This window comes from Spermophilus citellus (assembly GCF_964194105.1).
Source record: "Spermophilus citellus genome assembly, chromosome: 1".
In the NCBI taxonomy this organism is placed as follows: domain Eukaryota; kingdom Metazoa; phylum Chordata; class Mammalia; order Rodentia; family Sciuridae; genus Spermophilus; species Spermophilus citellus.
In genome coordinates this window covers 152487155-152509064 of record NC_138182.1, presented here as the reverse complement: position 1 = coordinate 152509064, position 21910 = coordinate 152487155, and the positions used below count along the sequence as shown (strand labels likewise).

Below are 21910 nucleotides of genomic sequence, written 5' to 3'. Positions count from 1 at the left end.
TGTCTTTCACATGTGGCATTTATTATGTTAAAAAAGGTTCATCGTTTGGTTTTTTTGATCATGAAGAGGTGTTGGATTTCGACAACTGATTTTACTACATTAGTTGAGATGATGTAGGGACTTTTCCCCTTTATTCTATTAATGTGGTATATTACATTGATTTCCCAATGTTGAACCATTCTTCATTCTGGAAAGAAGTCTCACAGATTAAGGTGTTTAACCTGTTTTAAATGCTGAATTGAGTTTGCAGCTCTCTTGTCGATTTTTGCATTTAAATTGATAAGGGATATTGGCCTGTTCTTCGTTTGCTTTTTCCCCATAACATTTTTCCTCTTAAATGCTATATAATCGTGTTCATGGCTCTTTGTCTGCTTTCTATACCCTTAAGAAAATTCTCCAGGGCAATAAACTTCCTTTAGTTTGCTGAGTATTTTAAACCACTTCCTGTAGTGCTTGGTACATAGCAGGTGTTCTGTACTCATTCGCAGAATAACTCCATTGGAAATGGGTCTGGTTCTGACTGTTATCTAGTGTCCTCACCATCATTTAGGCAGATACATACCTACAAGATAACGCCTACAGGGAACCTGCTTCCCTTCTGGAAGAACTTTGTACCCAGGGTCCAGAAGCTCACGGAGAGTGTAAACACACCCAGAAGCGCTAGAGGGAGCTCCGTTGGGGCCTGGGTACCCTACTGCAGGGCCCCTCAGCTCAGGCAAATGCAGAAAACTACACTTCCCAGAATCCTCGCGTGGACTACATTTCCCAGAAGCATTAGCGGCCGGCTCTGCCTCCCTACCCCCACCCTCGCCCCGCCCCGCCCTCCTGGACCTTCGGGGCCGCGGAGTGTCTGCCGCCGGGTTTCCGGCTGTAGAGCTGTGGTCGCTGGCGGCCGGGGTCCAGACGCCAGGTTGCGGCGAGCGGGGCGGTTCCGGAGTATCCCGCATGCGGAGCGCGGCCTGGCGAGGCATCACCCCGGGAGCCCCGAGCCTGAGGAGGTGAGCGGCAGAGGGCGGTGGGAAGCGGACCCGGGCCTCCGAGGATGCGGCGCCCGAGTGAGGGGAACAGGCCCGCAAGGTGCGTGGAGAATCCTTTGTGGGACGAGAGACACCCTGGCGCCTATTGCCTGCCTCCGCCAGCTGTCCCGTGACGTCGCCCCAGGCGCGTCAGGTGGGGCACTTGGCCCAGGTTTTCGGCAGTCCCACCTCCGGCTTCCGCAGATCCGTCCACAGCGCGTTCCCTGCCCTGGCCCGGCGTTAAAGCTCTGGAAATTGATTTCTTGACAGGGGACAGAGAAACTGGGAAAAGCTTGTGGAGGAAAATTGCGCAGGGGTGCGAGTGAGATTGGAGCAAATGTACAGAGCTTGGAATCCTGGTCCCATCCTCACTGGCTTGTGGGGAATTGGAGCAATTGGCCCCGCTCTGTTCTTAGTTTTCTGATCCATAAAATGGGGTGCTAGCAACGCTACCTGATGATGTGGGGCTAAATTGTGTAAAGCTAATGGTGCCTGGCACTTGGTGAGGCTCAGTGAGTCCCTGCTGTGATGGAATCCAGTCCCCTTCTCCCAGTCTTGCTTCTGGAAATTCTCAGAGCCATAAAGAGTCAAGCCCTGGACTAGGACGCCAGCCCATGTCTCTGATTCTGTCCACTCCTAGCTCCTTCTGACATTCCTCTACAGACATGTGGAGTCAGAACTGCTGGTTCTGAGGGGTGGAAAACTGAAGGTCTTCCTCATGGTATCTTTTTCTTCTTTTAGATCTCCTGGAGACTGCACCCATCCTGGAGAGAAGAGCCCAAAAAGAGGACATGGCTCCTGAGCAAAGGGAATCAAGGTCTCAGGTGAGCTCATTGCCATATCAGTTCTTAGTGGATGGATTTGTTGTTGTTGTTGGTGGTGGTGGTGGTGGTGGTGGTTGGATGGTTTTACCCCTCTTAACTGAAGTTCTAAAGCAATACAAACCTCACTAGGATTTGGAGCCTAAGTCCTGTGAATTTAGGGGAGCCGGTCCACCTTTACAAGTAGATTTTTGTAGGGAATACTCCCCACACATATGAACACATGTCCAGTGTTCATTTTTTAGTTGATACATTTATTCACTCATCTTAATCCATTGTGTGATCACTAATTTGACAGGTAAGATGTCACATAACTTTATATCACTAGGGACAGAATAAACATACACAACATGATAATATTCCTCTCTGGCCCTGCATCTTTCATTCATCCTTGTCTTCCTCCCTGCCCTTAACAAAATGCTTTTCTTTTTATAGTCACCCCTGAGCATCCTCATGATACCTCCTCCAGATTTCTCCAGCCCATAGTTTTTTTATTTTTTCTCCCTCTATATTCTAAAGATCAAGTGCTTTGCCTGTACTCTTCTCTTGAAAACTAATCTCAACCTGCTATTTTCAACCCTGTGTTGGGAAAATGGAGGAGGTAACATGACCTGTCAACAAAGGATAGCCATGTTGCAGGGGACACAGGTGGAGGGATCTTTCTCTGAGGGCAAAGAGGAGAATCCTCAAGAAACATAAGGAGGGTTCTATGAGGTATTGGTGGTGAAGAAATAAAACATGCAGTGGTTAGAAAGTGGGACTTTCAAGCCACACAGCCAAGTTTTAACTGTTGTTACTGTTGGTGTGCCTTGGGCAAAAATAATTCCACTTCTCAGTGCCTCAGTTTCCTCACCAGTAAAAGAAATAGCAGCATGCCTACCTCCTCAGTAGGTGAGAGGATGTCATGAGTTAGTGCATAGGAAGTGTTTAGATCTGGGGGGAGCATACAGTGACAGCTAATTGTGTGTGGTTATTGTGGTAGCTGAAAGATATAATATTAATAAAAATATTAATGTTAATATATATATATATATATATATATATATACACACACACTATACAGTGTATCCGGGATGCAGAAAATACTGTCCTTTTTCTACTCATCTTCATCTGTCATTAACAGTTGTTATTTATTGAGTGTCCAGCATGTTGAGGAATGTGAGGAGGCTTTGAGTTTGTTCTTATTTTCACAACAATACAGCAGTTAGTATTCCTGTTTTACGTATATATGAGGAAACCAAGGTTCAAAAAGTCAACCCAAGTTTATGACCACAATCCATGCCTGAACTGTCCAGCTGCTCTTCTGATACATCTTTCAGAACATAGAAAGACCCAGCCATGTGTTACCAGGGCACTTTAGCAATATGGGATCATCTTTGGACCCATAAGCATGGTGGGATTTGATTTTTCAGGCAACAACCAGTACCTGCCATTGTGTGTTTGAGCTGTTCTGTTTTCTTTAAGCTTTTCCCATTCCATTCCCAGAGAGCGAGGTTGCTCTCCTTCTCAGAACCTTCTCTATCCACATGTGTCAGTGAATCCCCTACCACATCTTATTCCTGCCTGCTGCCCATGTGTCAGTACCACACTATTTGTAAAGGATCAGAGAAGGTACTGGATTCATAGTTGGAAACTTTTGTTTGGGTCTTGCTGTTGCCACTAGAAACGCATGTGACCTGGGGTATTGGCTACCCTGAACCTTATTCTCCTTGTTTCTAAAGTGCAGATTGAACTAAGAGATGGCATGTGATCCCACTACACAGCTTTTTTTTTTTCATTGTGCAAACTATTTCATGCATTTTCCTTATCTGCTGATTGTATTATTAAATTCTTTGTGGGTGAAGATTCTTTATTGTATTCCTTCCATATACCATTAAATTATCTTTCTTATCATATACATATTGCATGCCCATCAGGAAAAGCTCAAAGAATAAATATGTGTATGAGCAGAAAAACTCTTTTTCATATGCTATAATCTCACCACACCATTCTGATACCAAGAGTATGGGAGTTTTTCTTCACTCCCCAAGTAAGGAGTGCTACAATGGTGGACCCCAACTGAGCATCCTCTAATTCAGTACAGTTCTGACATTGTCTACCTGGAGGTAATGTCAGACCCCACAAAACTTTCTCCTACTTCAGATCCCAGTTGCAAGTCTGGGTCTCCAGTACTTGACCAACTGGCTACACATTGAGGTTCCCACGACTTCCTTCCTTTGGCTTGATTAATTTGTTAGAGCAGCTCACAGAACCTAGGGAAACACATTTACCTGTTTATTGTAAAAGGTATTAAAAAGGATTACAAATGTAGAGGTGCATAGAGTAAGGTATGGGACAAGGGATATAGAGCTTCCACGTCCCTTCTAGATGTACCAGTCTCCAAAAAACTCCATATGTTCAATTTTCAGATTCTAAATCCTGCCAGTTGGGTTTTATGGAGACTTTGTATAGGCACATTGATTAAATTATTGACCCACTTAACCTTGAGCCCCTATCCTGATGATATCCAGAAGCCTCCTACCATGGTCAGCTTGTCACTGGAGCTAGGAGCAGGACTAGAGATGGAGTCAGGTTAAAGTTGTACACTTCAGTGTTTTTTCTAGGGCTTGTACATTGCCCTCCTATCATGTTACTTGTTGTGGGCAAGAACATGGGATATGAACCAAGGGCCAATGGAGCACACTTATCCTCTCTGTACCTTTGTTTTTTCTTGTATATAATGGGGTCAATGGTAGTTCCTTCTTCATAGGATTGTGGTGAACATCAATAGATTATACACAGAAGATTAACATAAAGCTCTCAGAGCAGTTATTGGCCCATAGAAAGCGTTTAATAACTGGAAGCTATTTTAATTTTCATAATAACTATCCTCAAGCTTGATGCAACAGATACTACCTTATTTTACCTAGTCTGTATCAGCATTTAGGTTATTTCCAACAGATAAATATCCTTATGCATGCAATTTGTGCATTCTTCTTTACAGTCCAAATATGGTAATTGGTAAGTAAGAAGATACCCATTTCTAAGCTTTTTAAAAGATATTAACAGATGTCCATCAGAAGGATTATTCTAATTAACTCCTTTGCTGATTACATTAATCCTCTATATGCCTCTCATAGTGGTTAACACAAGATCAGGTTCCTACTTCCTGCTGCTCTGTTTTTATCACTGGATGAATATTCATTAAACGAATGAGTGGCCTCTTGAGAACCTTGAATAGTATCAGCAGGATTTCATAGTAGCCTGTTTAACTCCATTTCTTCCATCTACATGCTGTGGAGGGTTGGTTCTGGGTGAGCTGGAGTGTCTTGTTCTTACAGGTATCAGTAACATTTGAGGATGTGGCTGTGCTCTTTACTCGGGATGAGTGGAGAAAGCTGGATCCTTCCCAGAGAAGCTTGTACCGGGAGGTGATGCTGGAGAACTATAGTAACCTGGCCTCACTGGGTAAGGAAATCCCTTGTGGACACAGTTCAGAAATGGGGAGATCTCAGCACCTGCTTCCCTGAATAAAAGCTGGGGGTCATCAAAAAAGTTTAGCTGAGCTTTGCCTTAGGATTATACAAATCAGATATCTATAAATATTGAGAATTGAGGTGTAGAATTGTCCCATGTATGGGAATGAAGGGGGTTGGTGTTGATTATTACCCCCTCCTTCAACAGTTTCACATTTGAAATTCCTTCACAGTTTAGGCAACATTTTCCTATGATTTTTTTTTTAATTTTTTTAGTTCTAGATGGACACAATACCTTTATTTTATTTATTCATTTTTTTATGTGGTGCTGAGGATCAAACACAGTGCCTCACATGTGCTAGGCAAGTGCTCCGCCACTGAGCTACAACCCCAGCCCTTTCCTATAATTTTTGTTTGTTCTGCTCATCCCTGAGCAGAAGCATACCTTAGCCTTCCTGACTAACCTACCACTTCCCTTCTCTACTTCTCTTTTCCAGCCAGATGAACACTGTTAACTCTGTCTCTGAAAAGAGATCATAGACTGTTTTGTTTTTTTTTTTTTTACTTTAAACAAGATACTTGGTACATAATCTTCCCCATAGATACCTGCTTATAAGTTTTAATTCAGTCTACACATCTGACATTTTCTACAGAAAGATGAGTCTTCCTGTTTATCATATTTCTCTCATATACAATGAATTTTACCAAAATCATGTTCTATAAGTCACTTACCTTTTACTTAATACAACTTTCCATCTTTGGGGTACATCCTAAGCATCCCACAGAAGATCTTTGTATCATCCTCAGATGTGGGATACTATAATTCAAAATATGACCAAGTCTTTTTTACTTATGTGTATATTTATTTATTTTTATATTGCCTATGAGCAGGACCCCCATTCACCAAACCAAAGGTGATCTCCCTGTTGCAACAAGGAGAAGATCCCTGGAAGGTAGAGAAAGAAAGTCCCGGAGACTCTTCAATCGGTGAGTGGGCAAGCTTCAGGTACCCAGGAATCACTGTAGGCTGCTTAAGAAGAGGGTGCAACTTGGAGTATTGATTGGGAAACTTCCTTTAGGGTTCTCAGACCTCAAGAAATGATGGGGAAGAAAATGGCTTTACAAATGGAATCCAAAAAGAAGCTCCCCTTCTAACAGCAGTTAAGAGTGACTTCTTCAGAGGGAGGAAGGAATAAGAATATCAGTCAATAGTCAGTCTTATTCAAACACAGGAACTACACTAGAAGGCTAACTGTGGACATATTAATGAGCATCATCAAGGCCTATTTCAGTTGGAAAAAAACCTTGAGACTCACCTGGGGGAACACTTCAACCAACTCCTTTGTCTCAGAGGTAGAAAACCTGAAGGTGGGGGTGAACCCTAAAGGAAGTTATAGGAAGAAAGGTGGGGGTCAACGCAGATGGAAAGGAAGACAAAGAGCCTTGATACTTTGTTAGTGCCTATTTTACATACATTTTGCTCCGTGTTCTGCCCAGAACCATATATAAACTCCTAAGCTGGCACACCAAAATGTGTTTTTCTGCAATTGTGCCTCCTTCCCACTGTGGGACTCCTTTAACTTAAAAAAATCCTGCTCTATTTACTCTTAGAAAAAAAAAGAAGTGATGGGGAAGGGAAAACCCAGGCTCCTAGATGCAATCTTCCTCTTTTTATTCCTCCTGTTATTTCTAATAAGGGCTGTGTTTTCATGTATTCCTTCAACTCCCCCTCCTCAGCTCTGAAGAACTGCCCTAAAGGAAAATTATTAGTAGATTACTGAGTAAAAGGGGATAGGCTGCTAGAGTTGTTTTCTACTCCATTTCTCTTGAGGGATGGCCCTCCTTCCTTTCCTCAAAGGTGCATGTCAGGTGGGAGTTCTAGGGGAACTGTGGGTGCAGTTGTGCTGTCACCTGCCTGGACTCTAGTAACCTCAGAATAGCCCTTCCTGCACACCCCCGGAGCACAATTGAAAGACCTGGAGATCTATCTGTTCTTGGAAGTACTTCAGATTATTAACTGAGGACCAGAACCAAAATCCTAACCCTTGAACAGCCAGTAGCAGAAAGCTTATGCTCCCGGGGCAGAACTCCCTAGAACCTCCAGTTCACAAAATATACTTTTACAAAGTTATTTTCACTTCAGAACTATTCACAAAGAGGTAAAAAGTAAAGCAAACCTACAAGAAAAACAACTTCCATCATCCCTGGGCTTGTCAGTTTTACACTGACAATGGAAGGACATGGCTTAGGGGTCTTCATCTTTCATTTGGCTGTGTTGGTTATGAAATGAGCCCAAAGCATCAGCACTTGAGTTGTATTTTTCTGGAATAGATGTGCTAGGAATAATGAGGTTAAACCGACTTGTACATCTCTTAAGTTTGGTTCATGCCTAAATGTGAAAATGTTTCAGAAATTTAAAAATTTTTAATCCAGTTCCTTCCAATGAAAAACTGATGTCCTCTGTGAAATTTTCTGGGGCAGCATCTTCATGAAGGAAGCATGCGTTTTCCCAATTTCTGCAAGGTGTCAGAGGACTTATTAGCAACCCCAGAGAAATAGCCTGTAATGGTTTTTAAAAGTCGGCCAAAGTGAGTACATAGTATTCAGCACCCCTGTTTAATTTGTATGAGTGTTGTTCCTATCTCCCTGCTCTCTCCAACAAAGACCAGTGAACTGGCCCTGCACTTCCCTTACTACCACCACATCATCTCCTTGTAGCTGCCCAGAAGGATCTATTTAAAAGGAAAACTCCCCCTCCTCAGCTGTATTGTATGCTGTATTGTTCTCATGCATAAAATCCCTATTGGCTTCCACCACAAGGAGCACAATCCAGAGTCCTCATCACAGCCTTCAGAGATCTACCTGTTCTAGCCCCAGCTACCTCTTCACCTTTATCTACTCTCACCCTGCCCTTTATTTGAGGATTCTAACCAGGCTGACTGCCACCTCAGGGTCTCTGCATTTGCTTTCCTTTTGGGGACCATTCTTTCTGTTGACCACAAATACATATAACTTACTTCTTTGTTGCAGAGATTTCTTGAATAGACAGTGCATCTAAAACAGCCCTCTATTTCTCCACGTTTTTATCCCCTTAGCATGCTTTTTTTTTCCTTCAGGATGCTATTAATATTAGTATTATTAATGATCTTTCTCTTCCTTTGCATCATAGGCTACCTTATGCAGTGTTTCCTGTTTTGTTCATTCCCTTTTCCCTAACACAACACCTCAGTGGCTGGCCAGTGTAGGTTTCCACTTACACAGTGAATGCAGGCGTGACTTGAATTAGATTAGTGGTGATGGGAGACCAATCCAGAAACAGTTGGGAGAAAAAAGCACATCTTGGATTATATATGGAAAACAGAAGAAGTGGAGTTGTGAGGGATTCTTGCTTGGTTTCTGGCTTTTTGGGGGATAGACAGTGACATCATTCAAGGAGTTGATAATATCCAGAAGGAAAACTAATTTAGAAGATGGTGGAAATTTGTGCTGTTTTAAGTGTTTATTTCGCCAGGCGTGGTGGTGCCTGGCTATGATATCAGTGGTTCGGAAGGCTGAGCAGGAGGATAGCAAGTTTAAAGCCAACCATAGCAAAAGTGAGGTGCCAAGCAACTCAGTGAGACTCTTGTCTCTAAATAAAATACAAAACAGGACTGGGGATGTGGCTCAGTGGTTGAGTACCTCTGAGTTCAACCCCCAGTATCCCTCTCTCCCCAGAAAAGTGTTTATTTTGAGACAATTGATTTATATGCAATTATAAGAAGTGCTATAGAGGGATTTCATGTCCCATGTGCCCAATTCTAAAAACATAGTATAATACTGTATCACAACCAAGATATTGACACTGATACAATGAAGAAATGAAGAATTCCTCAGTCTGTACAAGGATGCCTCCTGATACCCTTTTTTAGACACACCTACTTCATTCCTTGTTTATTGTCTCTATACCCCACCTTCCCTCAACCTTAATCCTTGGTAACCGCTATGTGTTTTCTATTTGTATAATTTTGTCCTTTCAAGACTGCTATATATGGATATAACTCAGTGGTAGAGTACTTTCCTAGCATGCATGAGGCCCTAGGTTCAATCCCCAATACCACAAAAAAAGAATAAAAGCTATATAAATAAGATAATACAGTGTTTACAGCCTTTTAGAGTTGGCTCCCCACCCACACATGCACTTAGCATTATTCTCTGGAGGTTCATCCAGGTGATATATGCATCAGTACTTCATTCCTTCTGATTGCTGCATTGTATGCCACGGAATGGCTTTGTTACAATTTATAGAACTATTCCCTTGTTGGAGGACATCTGGATTGTTTCCAGTTTGGGGCAGTTACTAATGAAGCTACTATAAACATTCATATACAAGTTTTACACAAAAATACATAAGTTTTTATTTTTTGTCTAAGAGTGCAATTGTTAGGTCATCATGGTAGTTAAATGTTTAGTTTTGAAGACAGGTAAATTGTGTTTTAGAATGACTGTACCATTTTATGATGCACTAGCAATGTGTGAGTAATCCAGTATTGCTGCATACTTGCTGACATTTTACCACATCACTACTTTTTATTTTAGCCATTCTCATGGATATATGATCAAATACATAGTGATTTTCATTTGCATGTTCCTAGTGTCTGTTGATGTTGGACTCAACATATTTCCATATGCTTATTTACCTTTTGTATGTCTTCTTTGTATAAAAGATACATGTATTTTCTTGTATATCTTTCTGTATAAAACTATCTGTTTATGTTTTTTGTTCATTTTCTACTTAAATTGTTTTGGGGTTTTGTTTAGTTGTTTTACTGTTGAGTTTGAGAATTCTTATTTTCTTAATAGTAGTAATTTTTCAGATGTGTTTTGCAAATGTTTTCTCTAAGTCTGTAATTTGCTTTTTCATTCTGTTAAGTGGGTATTTTATAGAACAAAAGTGTTAATCTTGATGAGGTCCAATTTATCAGTGTTTCCTTTTACGGTTTGTCTGTTTGGTATCAAGTGGAAAAACTCTGCCTATTCTTACATCTTAAAGATTTTCTTCTGTTCCCCCCCACCACCAAAAGTGTTAAAATTTTACATTTTACATTTATGTTCATGACCCTTCTTAAGTTTTCTTAAATTATTATTAGATGTGAAATTGTGTTAAGGTTCATTTTTTTGCTGTGTATATTCAATTGTTCCTCCGTTGTTTGTTGAAGAAGCTATTTTTCTTCCACAGAAATCTTTAGTACCTTTGTCAAAAAGCAGTTGAACATTGTTGTTAGGATGTCTATTTCTGGGTTTTCTTTTCTGTCCAGTTGATCTATATGTCTGTTCCTCTGACAATACCAGTGTTGATCACTATAACTGTACATAGGCCTTAATGTATGTATATAGTGGTTACTCTCAGTATTTTTCCAAAATTGTTTTAAGCTATTCTAGTTCCTTTGCTTTTTCATACAAATTGTAGAATAATGTCTACAAAGAAAAAAATTTTGCTTGGATTTTGATAGGAATGACAGTAAACCTGAATATCCATTTGAGGACAGTTGAGATCTTTATTATAGTGAATATTCTAATCCACATGGCATGTCTGCTTTTTTAGCTTTTTAAATTTTTCATTGGTGTTTTGTAATTTTTATGTGAGTGCTACATGTATTTTGTTAGATCCCTTGCGAGTATTTTTGAGCAATTGTAAATGGCATTATAGTTTTAATTATAGTGCTCACTGTTCAATGCTATTATGTAGAAATATAATTAATTTTTCTAAGTTAATATTGTTCCTGTCACCTTCCTTCTACGTAATGTATTACAGATTTCTTAGGATTTTTAACATACTGTTACCTACAAGTAGGGACAGTTTCTTCCTTTCTGATATATACACACACTTTTATGTGTGTGTGTGTGTGTGTGTGTATGTGTTTGCGTATTTTATTTTCTTTCCAGTTGCACTGACTAAACCATGCTGAATAAGAATGGTAAAAGCAAGCCAGGACTATTAGCACATGTTTATAATCCCAGTGATTCAGGAAGCTGAGGCAAGATAAACACAAGTTTGAGGCCAGCCTGGCCCTGTCTCAAAACAAAAATAGCTAGGGATGTAGCTGTGTGGTAGAGTACCCCTGGGTTCAATTCCCAGTAACTTCTCCTCTCCCACCTCCACACACACACAAAAAAAAATGTGGTTACAGCAGACATTCTTACCTTGGTCCCAATTTTTGGGGAAAGCATTCAGTGTTTCCCCAGTAAGTATATAAGCTGTCAAGTGTTTTTAGATATCGTTAATTTAAGAAACTTCTCCTTTCTCATTTTTGGTGATTTTATATTTGTATATCATGAATGGTGGCTGGATTTTGTCAAACTTTTTTATTTTTTTGTATTATCTGTAATGCAAGATTTTTTAAAGCTTTTTTTGATATCTCTAGATATATATTTTTCCATTAAATACATATATTATAATAGAGTTGTGTACCATTTAATGATGTTTTGGTCAACGATGGACCGTAACAGTGGTTCCGAAAGATTACAAAAAAGTAGGAAATTTTCTACTTAGTAACATCATAGCCATTGTACCCTTCTTTTTTTTAGTTTTTTATTTGGAAGTACTGGGGTCTAAAGCCAGGGGAGCTGCACCACTGAGCTGTATGTACTCTTAGCCCTTTTTATTTAGTTATTTATTTTGTGACAGGGTCTTGCTAAGGTACCAAGGCTGTCCTTCAATTTGCAATCCTCCTGCATCAGCCTCCCAAGTCCTGGGATTGCACATGCTTCCACTCCCAGCTTTGTATTGTTATTTTTCAGTGTGGTTTTACTTGTGAAAATAGATAAGTTTAAGTAAGCTGTGTTACCCTGGCAGCAGCCTCATCCATCTTGTGTTTACCACACCAACAGGTCACATCAAGTGATTAATCTATACCATCGTTTATAATAAAGAAAAGGCATAGATTGTTGAAGCTTAGTGTTATGAAAAGGTGCAAGAAGAGTTAACATTTGCACTGAATCCGACAGTTCCAGAGGGGTTTTAACATATAGGAAAGGGAATCAAGACATTGAAGATTAGAAATAATTTCAGAAGTAAGGTGATATACAGATCCATCATAGACTTTAGATACCAGACTACATTTCCCAACTCATATGCCTCTTCTAGTTCATTCTCTCCATTCCACTTTGTCAAGCATGCCCTCTGTAAACAAGCTTACACTTTGCTTTTGTTTTTATCTAATACATCTGCCACCGTTCATTTTCCTATTTTTCCCTTTTGCTAGTGTCTTTTAGACATGTAGCAAACCCTTATTTAGATATCACTAATATTTCCTCTATAAATTTAGTCCCAATCACATTAATCATTGGCAACTTCTTTCTTTTCTTTTCTTTCAGGATATAAGAGCAGTCTTCAAACCACAAAGTCAACTCAAACTAAAGACTTCACATTTCAAGGGCTGAGGAGGAAAAGACTAAAAAGGGATGAACTCTGGGTTGTTATATCAGAAAAACCCTGTATATCTGAAAACAGGTTAAAAAGACAGCAAGACAAAAATGAAAGCTTAAAAATATTTCCAGTTACCCATAAGAATATTCTTACTATAGACAAAAGCCATAAAAATTTTGAATTTGGCCAAAACGTCAGCCTAAAATCAGTCATATTTAAGAAACAAAGGATTGCTAGAGAAAGAACACCCTTAAAGTATGAAATACAAAGAAATAATTTCAAACAGAATGCAAATTTACTTAACCAACCAAAAATCAAGACAGCAGAGAAACGCTATAAATGTAATACATGTGAAAAAGCTTTCATTCACAATTCATCCCTTCGTAAACATCTGAAAAATCACACTGGAGAGAAATTATTTAAATGTAAAGAATGTTTGAAAGCTTTCAGCCAAAGTTCTGGTCTTATTCAACATCAAAGAACTCATACTGGAGAGAAACCCTACATATGTAAAGAATGTGGGAAAGCCTTTAGCCATAGTGCATCTCTTTGTAAGCACTTAAGAACCCATACTGTGGAGAAATCCTATAGATGTAAAGAATGTGGTAAATCCTTTAGCAGAAGATCTGGCCTTTTTATGCATCAAAAAATTCATGCTCGAGAAAATCCCAATAGATATAATCCAGGTAGGAAGCCATCCACATCTCTTCCAGGGTGTCAGAGAATTCATTCCAGAAAGAAGTCCTATTTGTGTAATGAATGTGGCAACACCTTTAAGTCTAGTTCATCTCTTCGTTATCATCAGAGAATTCACACCGGAGAGAAACCTTTCAAATGTGGTGAATGTGGGAGAGCCTTCAGTCAGAGTGCATCACTTATTCAACATGAACGAATTCACACTGGAGAAAAGCCCTATAGATGTAATCAGTGTGGAAAAGGTTTCACTTCTATTTCCCGACTCAATAGACATCGAATAATTCATACTGGAGAGAAATTATATAACTGTAATGAATGTGGCAAGGCCTTAAGTTCCCATTCAACACTTATCATTCATGAAAGAATTCACACTGGAGAGAAACCTTGTAAATGTAAAGTGTGTGGGAAAGCCTTCAGGCAGAGTTCAGCTCTCATTCAGCATCAGAGAATGCACACTGGAGAAAGACCCTACAAATGCAGTGAGTGTGGGAAAACATTCAGGTGTAACTCATCCCTTAGTAATCATCAGAGAATCCATACTGGAGAGAAACCCTATCAATGTGGGGAATGTGGGATGTCATTTGGCCAAAGTGCAGCTCTTATTCAACATCAGAGGATTCATACAGGAGAAAAACCCTTTAAATGTAACACATGTGGGAAAACTTTTAGACAAAGCTCCTCACTTATTGCACATCAAAGAATTCATACTGGAGAGAAACCCTATGAGTGTAATGCATGTGGGAAACTCTTTAGCCAGAGGTCTTCCCTTACAAATCATTTTAAAATTCATATAGAAGAGGGCTCCTTGAAAGCAGATTTGCATGTATAAAAGCCTTAAACCAAAGCTTATCAGAGAATATGTACTTAAGATTGATTTATTGAACATTAAGAATATCAAGAAACTATTTTGATAGAGTCTTCATTAGATATTAAATTCTAGGATTAAACCTTGGCCATGTAATCATATATGAGAAAATTTTTCATACCTGTCATTCGCTTTTTCTTTTTTTCTTTTTTTTTATTAGCCATACTGGGGATTGAACCAAGGGTTGCTCTACAACTGAGCTATATCTCCAGCCCTTTTTATTTTTTGAGACAAGGTTTCACTATGTTGCCCAGTCAAGTTTTGAATTTGGCAGTCCTTCTGCCTCAGCCTCCCAAATTGCTGAAATTACAAATGTACACCACTGAGCCGTTTGTCATTTACTCTTTAAAATGTCCTGCATAGACACTTCACAGTTGCAGACATGATAGTAGCCATTTGTAAGATAAAAGATGGGCTTTTTTTTTAACCCTGTCTTTTTCAGCATTATACAACGTGCAACATGTTAATATGGAGGAAAAACATCTGGGTTCAGGGGTGCTGAATTTCTCACAAGAAAAGCAACTGTATAAACTACTAGCATATTTATTACAACTAACACTTTTATAAGAAAGGAAAGAATTGATCTTAAAAATATATGCATTTTTAGAGCAAAGGTCCAAATAAAAGAAGAAAACTATGAGCTACCTCTGAGTGTCTGTAATTCAACTTTTCCTAATGTACTGTCAAACTGTTTGCATGGTTAACATTTAAAAAAAGAAAAGACAAATATATGTTCCTTTTTGGTTCTGGTAACTTTATAAACTACACCTAAAAGGCTCTTAAATTTCTACACAATTCCTAATTTTGTTTTCAGAATAATTTTTCTTAGTTGCTTTGAGGTCATATTTATTATTAAGCCATACTTGCTATGCTCTGAACAGTGATACTGGATAATTTAAATAGAACTTTAGTTTATTTTGGCAATCATGTCAAGATTACAGCTATGCCAGGCATGGTGGTGCATGCCTATAATCCCAGCAACTTGGGAGGCTGAGGCAGGAGGATCTCAAGTTCAAAGCCAGCCTCAGCAAAAGGGATGCACTAAGCAACTCAGTGAGACCCTGTCTCTAAATAAAATACAAAATAGGACTGGGGATGTGGCTCCTTGGCTGAGTGCCCTGAGTTCAATCCTCAGTACCCACTCCCTCCCCCCCCAAAAAAAGATTAAAACTATATTTCTCAGTTGGAAAAAAAAATCCCAGTATTTGGGAGAAACTGTAACCAGTGGAAAAGTCTTGAAAAGGAATCACTTCATGAAGTAAAAGTTTATTTTTTCACTTGAGGTCTTCTAGTTTTTACAATTTCAGACTGTAAAAGAAAAAAAAAAAACACAAACTTTGGAAGTGGTTTACATTTGTTTATGCCTAGGCTTAGGCCAAGGACTATCCTGGGCACTAGAAATTGTATGGCTGGAAAAAACAGGCTTTCTTCAAGAAGTCATTAATTTGTGTAGGAAATTGGAAGTTAAAGAAAACAGCAAATGAAAAATTGTCAGTGATTTTCACAGAGAACTAGGTAATTTGTGATGATATTATGTTGCAGAACAAACAGAGGTTTACAGGAGGATGCAGAATAAAGGAATGAAGACTAACCAAGGGAGGGAGCTTGGAGAGACCAGAGATGATGTCTCAGAAACAGTTATACCTGTGCCCAGATTTGGAAGAATAGTAGGAATTCTTTGGAAGGTGAAATGAGTGTTCTAAATAGGGGAAACCACATATGCAAAGTTGTGGCATGGCACAGTTATAGAAAGTCTGTTTTTAAAGGAAGTAATGAGACTGAATCTTGAGAAGAAAGCAGAAATGAGATAGCAAAACATCTTATTTGTCATAATAAGGAGTTTAAATTTTACCCTGAATTTTATGGCACAAATTTTAAGTAAGGGAGACTGTTATGGCGACAAAGGGATGAATTTAGGATGTTGAACACAGCTGAACAAGTTTAGTCACATAGGCTGTTACAGTCATTTGATAGGTAAATGAGTCTCCAAACACAAGACAGTGAAGTAAAGAATATGTGACAATATTAATGCTGTATAGAATAGATAAGGCATAGTCCTTGCAATTGAATAATAGTGTTTGGTGAGTAAAAAGAAGGGTAAGTTAAGTTTGTTACCCAGGTGGATAAAGGTACAGTGCACCAAGACAGGCAATTTGAAAGTTATTGAGATTGATTTTGTACTTTAAATTTGGCACACAATTTTAGGAAATGTGAGTTTGAAAACTAGAATTATGAGTAAAATATAGTAGGTAGTGAAAATCATGGTGCATGAAATTGGCCAGAAGAGTGAACAGATTAAAGTGAGAAACAAAGGGATCATGGATAAAACTATGTAAAAAATACAGAAGTTGATGGAGGTGTGTTGGGTGGGAATAGGAGGAGTAGAGCTAAGATCAAAAGGAGCAGTCCTATAAGTAGGAGAAATGCCATAAGAGTGATGACATGGATCCAAAAAAGAACTGAATCACAGTTCATGTGTTGATCCGAAAGTCAAGTAATAAGGAAAGAATAAATTGGTAACTAAGCAGATAGATCACTGGAGATGTTGGTAAGTACAATATCAGTAAAGTAGAGTGAACAGAAGCCAGATTGTTATATGAAGGAGAAACTAATAGCACGTTAAAGACTTTCAGGAAGTTTAAATGAAGGGAAAAGAATGATTTAGGGAATATGTCTATTTTAATGACTTAGGCAATAAGATTTACACACATTGGGAGTGGATTGAAGAAGATGTTACTGGGTAGGCTGGGTGTGGTGGTGCTTGCCTATAATCCCAGCAGCTCTGGAGGCTGATGCAGGAAGATTGCGAGTTCAAAGCCAGCCTCAGCAAAAGCAAGGCACTTAGCAACTCATTGAGACCCTCTCTATAAATAAAATACAAAATAGGGCTGGGGATGTGTCTCAGTGCCTGAGTCCTCCTGAGTTAAATCCCCGGTATTAAAAAAAAAAAAAAAAAGATTACTGAGTAGAACACATTTTTGAAATATTATGAGGGAATTCTGCAAAAAGGTAAAGAAATTAATCTTAACTTTATGAAAGGGGGAAGTCTACAGAGAGATGGGAGTGTAAATCAGTTTGATTTGGAGGTAAAGGAATTTCTGGTTGCTGATGTATTTTCACTAAGACAGGAAAAAGATCTCGATTTTTAAGGTGCAGTTAACAAGCCAGATGCAGTGGTGCACACCTGTATTCCCAAATACAGCAGTTCAGGAGCCTGAGGCAGGAGGAACAGAAGTTCAAAGCCAGCATCTTATCGAGGTCCCAATCAATTCAGCAAGACCCTGTCTCTAAATAAATATATATGAAAAAGGACTGGGTGTATGGCTCAGTGGTTAAGCACCACTGGGTTCAATCCCTAGTACCAAAAAAAAAAAAAAAAAAAAAAAACATTTAACAGCCCTTTCTATTCAGGTGACAAAAACTTAATCATAGTGGCTTCAAATCTGTGCTTCTGGAGTTGTTTTATTTTTTATTTTATTTTGTTTTTCCTTTTTAAGGAAAGCAGGAGTTAATTCCTTATTGTTTCACTAAGAATTCTTCACTTTTATCAGTTTTGCATATTTGAAATCTGTTACTTTAGCTTTTTTAAGGAAAGGATTTGCTGATGAATTAAACTTTGAGAACTACTCAAGGACAGAGAGAAAGAACACTTTTAATAGAGTGAAAATTCTAAAATGAGACTGGAAAGAAATGTAGGACTGGAACAGGTATATGAAGGTAGAAGGAAAGATATTCCAAGTAAGGAAAAAAGCATACACTGTGGCAAGAAGTCATGAGAGAACATAACGTGCTCTCTGTAGTACTATAAGTAGTATTTTTTAACTTCATGTTCTGTTTTTTTACTAGTGTGTAGAAATACAATTGACTTGTATATTGGCCTGGTATCTTGTAATTTTGCTCCATTTACTTATTTTTAGTAGTTTTGTTATCCAACCATGTAATCTGTACATAATTACCATGTTATATTTTTCTTTTCCAATTATAACACCTTTTATTTATTTTTTTACACTGCAGTGCTACATAGCATGGTTCAGTAGAACATTGAATAGAAATAATAATATTCAGTATTTCTCTGTTTAATATATTAGCAAACAAATTGAAATTTATGTATATCTGTTATGAAAAGGGACATTCTCTTGTTATGTAAAAGGATATTACTCCTTGTGTGCTGAGTTTTTATCATAAAAGGGAGTAGTATTTTTATCATATGCATCTTTTGCATTGATTGAAATGATCATATTGTTTTTCTCTTCATTATTTTAATAGAGAATTACATTGTCCTAATTTTGATGTTCTATTCCTGGGATAAGTCCTTTTGGGTTATGATGTATCATCATGTAGTGTATGTGTGTGTGTGTGTATTGATCAGGTTTCTTCCCTAGTAGTAACCTGATTGAAGTTACCAGGAATGTCTTCCAAAAACTTAAAAGCAGAAATAAATTTTTACCATCCAGTTATGAAGCATGGGTGAAATAGCAATACCCATAAGAGGAAGGGGGGAAACAAGGCCAAGAGTACTGCAGTGGTGAGAGGCTAAGAGGAAGAGTGAATCCAGCATCTGTAGGGACCCACATGGCTGGAATAGGGTGCTCCTGATAAAAGAAAAATGCTATTTGAAATGAAAGCCAAAATTAGGCTGTCAGAGATATTTTGAATGGTTTCTTTAGTCTAAAAATCAAAGAGTTTGACATAATCCTAGGGGAATTATTAATTGACTCTATTTCTGGGGAGCAAATGTTTTAAGGAGAATGTCTGATGGGTCAGTCGTTTCAAAGATAATTTGTTCAATCTGGCTTGAGAAATTGATGGAAGAACTGCTTCTTGGAGGAGTTTGGGAGTCTTTAAAAAATGTTCTCAGAAGAAAAAAAAAATACACTTCTGTTCCTAGTGACAATTGTCTAGCATTTTGCCAAACTCCAAGCTGGTAAAATTCTTAATTAAAGCTCATATGATAATTATTTTTTCAAAATCAATATGCAATCATCTTTCAAAACCTAGGATAAAATTTAGTATCTGAAGCTGTACCAAGATGAAGCTGACTATCTTTCCAAGCCACTGGCTACTAGAAACTCATTGAAGTGGAGAGTGAACACAAATTTCATACTTTGAGAAGCTTATGGCCAAGAAGTTGCTGCTAACACTCTGGGTGAAGCATAGAAGGGTTATGTGATTCAAATCAGTGATGGGACTGACAAGCAAGGTTTCCCCATGAAGCAGGGTATCTTGACTCATGGCTGTGTTCACCTGCTGCTGAGTAAGGGGCATTCTTGTTATAGACCAAAGTAAACTGGAGAGAGAAAGCACAAATCTGTTCAAGGTTGTATTGTGGATGCCAATCTGAGCATTCTCAACTTGATTATTGTAAAAAATAATAATAGTAATAAGAGAGAGAAAAGGACTTACTGATACTACTGTGCCTCATCAACTGAATCCCAAAAGAGCTAATAAATTCTGCAAACTTTTCAGTCTAAGGAAGATGATGTCTGCTGATATGTTGTCAGAAAAACCCTTAAACAAGGGAGATAAAAAACCCAGGACCAAAGCACAGAAGATTCAACATCTCATTACTCTACAACAACAGCACTGAAGAAACAGTGTACTAAGAAGATAAGAAAAAGACTGCAGAATATGCCAATTTGGCCAAGAGGGTGAAAAAAGCCAAAGAAAAATGCCAGGAACAGATTGCCAAGAGATGCAGGCTGTCCTCTCTGAGAGCTTCCACTTCTGAGTCCAGTCAAAAGTAAGAATTTTTACAAGTAACAAATAAATAAAATCAGACCTTCAAAACAATTCAGTATCTGTTATGGTTGAGATCTGGATTCCCTCAAAGGTTCATGTTCAGAGGTAGGGCTTTTGGGAGTGATTTGATCATGAGAGCTCTGATCTCACCAATGAATTAATCTATTTATAGATGCATTGCTGAATGGACTAATAATGAAAAGGAGGTGATGAAAGTTGTATGGGGTGGAACTAGTTAAAGAGAGTGGTTCCTTGTGGGCATTCCCTGGGGGACTGTATAGTGTTCTTGGCCTCTTCCCCCCACTCCTCTGCTACTTGCTTATGTGAGGTGAACAGATTTATTCCACAACATGCTCCCTGCCATGACATGGTGCCTCACCTCAAGCCCACAGTGATGGAACTAAGCAACTATGACCTGAAACCTCTAGCTGTGAACCAAACTGAATCTTTCCTTTCAGTTGATTTTCTCAGGTATTTTATCAGTGATGAAAAGCTCACTAAAGTATCATGTATGTCAGTCTGTCTCAAGTTGTTAAAATCAATTTTTACATAACAACATTTCCCATAGAAAATGAAAGGGTTTTTTTTATTTTGAAATAACTTTCTGAGCTGGGTGCAGTGGAGCACACCTGTAATCCCAGAAGCTCAGGAGGCTGAGGCAGGAGGATCGAAAGTTCAAAGCCACCCTCTGCAAAAGTGAGGCGCTAAGCAACTCAGTGAGATCCTGTCTCTAAATATAATACAAAATAGGGCTAGGAATGTAGCTCAGTGGCTGAGTGCCCTTGAGTTCAATCCCTAATACAAAAAAAAAAAAATTTTGAGAAATAATTTTCTGTGAGACAGTGATGAACAGAAGAATCAAGAGAGCTGTGTATTTTCTAGCCTGAATTCTGTTTCAAGTTACATAATTTCTGTCTTCTTCAACTTCAAAAATTCCACAGTGGTGTTTGATATCCTGCTTTATGGATTTAATGATATGGGTAAACTCAAAATTTTAAATGTTTATATGCATTTTTGTATAAGATCACCAAGGTGAGTAGTAGAAAACAAAGAACTATAAAGAAATAGTACTACTTCTATGTTATTGTTACTAACATTATTGTGTATTGTTGGATTCAAATAACTAAATTATGCTCTATGAAATAAATTTCCATCCTAAATATTAAATTATTTTAGGAAGATGGTGATGGATTAAACAGATGTGCTTCTTGCTATTTCTACCACTAAATATATCTTTTTTAAAAACCCTGTACTTCATATATAATACAAGCATAAGAAGATTTTGGTGATTCTTTTCGCCTCATCTATCCCAGATATTGAGCTGAAAAAACAGGGATCCCAGAAACACCAAGAAAGGAAAAAAAAAAAATAGCAAGCTTCAGTAAAGCTTCTTTTTTTCTATCTAGAGACCAAGAAGGGTGCATCTAGCGAGACCAGAAACTTTTATACAATAGCCACTCTTTTAGGCAAACAATACACCAGTGATACCATCATTCCACACACCAGCAAAGGCCAAATCCAGAGCATAGACTTAAGGCTGTAAAGATGGGCCATAAAACCCCAACTGCATAGTGTCAGAGCAGACCAAGGCCAGACCACACTGGCTAGTAATGGGCACCTGGCCTATGCTGCTAATAATTGTGGAGACCCTGGGGGAACCTGGATTTCTATCCCAACCAGTAAGAATAAGCCCCCACTATTTCCCAGCTAGGACAGTGTCAGTGGATGCTACTGTACAGTCAAAACTTTTACTACTGTCCACATTTTAACCCCATGGTGTCACCAGAAACAAAATAGGAATCAGTAAAAGGGCATTCTTGCCCCTCTGAACTATGGTAATATCAGCAAAGGCCTAGTGAGGAGCTTGAACTCCCACCCACACCAAGCAATAAAACGGAGATTCTTACCTCAGG

The 21910-nt window shown here is 38.6% G+C and overlaps 1 protein-coding gene and 1 pseudogene across 5 annotated transcripts; both read left to right on the top strand.

Annotated features, from left to right (window-relative positions):
• Positions 1-207: 207 nt before the first annotated feature.
• Positions 208-19660, top strand: LOC308646771 (zinc finger protein 354B-like). Of its 4 annotated transcripts, XR_014021484.1 has the most exons (6): positions 212-1077; positions 1758-1840; positions 5158-5284; positions 6184-6279; positions 7774-7880; positions 12646-12744. XR_014021484.1 is itself a non-coding variant. In XM_081290162.1 (5 exons), the coding sequence occupies exons 1-5, from the start codon at positions 720-722 to the stop codon at positions 14220-14222; spliced, it is 2241 nt and encodes a 746-aa protein (XP_081146288.1). In that variant the 5' UTR covers positions 208-719; the 3' UTR covers positions 14223-19660. The 4 variants fall into 4 exon arrangements, 3 of the variants coding, with proteins under 3 accessions (XP_081146288.1, XP_081146289.1, XP_081146290.1); XM_081290162.1 differs by lacking the exon at positions 7774-7880 and having other exon boundaries at positions 208-1077; positions 12646-19660; XM_081290164.1 differs by lacking the exon at positions 7774-7880 and having other exon boundaries at positions 860-998; positions 12646-19660.
• On the top strand, positions 16520-21134 carry LOC308651945 (small ribosomal subunit protein eS6-like; annotated as a pseudogene). Its single transcript has 2 exons — positions 16520-16558; positions 19416-21134. The product of its transcript is annotated as a small ribosomal subunit protein eS6-like (transcript).
• Positions 21135-21910: the final 776 nt, after the last annotated feature.

Coding starts and splice junctions, on each gene's coding strand:
- LOC308646771 (XM_081290162.1), top strand. CDS start 720: ATGCAGAAAACTACACTTCCCAGAATCCTCGCGTGGACTACATTTCCC. Junction 1,078..1,757: donor GAGGGGAACAGGCCCGCAAG/GTGCGTGGAGAA, acceptor TTCTTCTTTTAG/ATCTCCTGGAGACTGCACCC. Junction 1,841..5,157: donor AAAGGGAATCAAGGTCTCAG/GTGAGCTCATTG, acceptor TTGTTCTTACAG/GTATCAGTAACATTTGAGGA.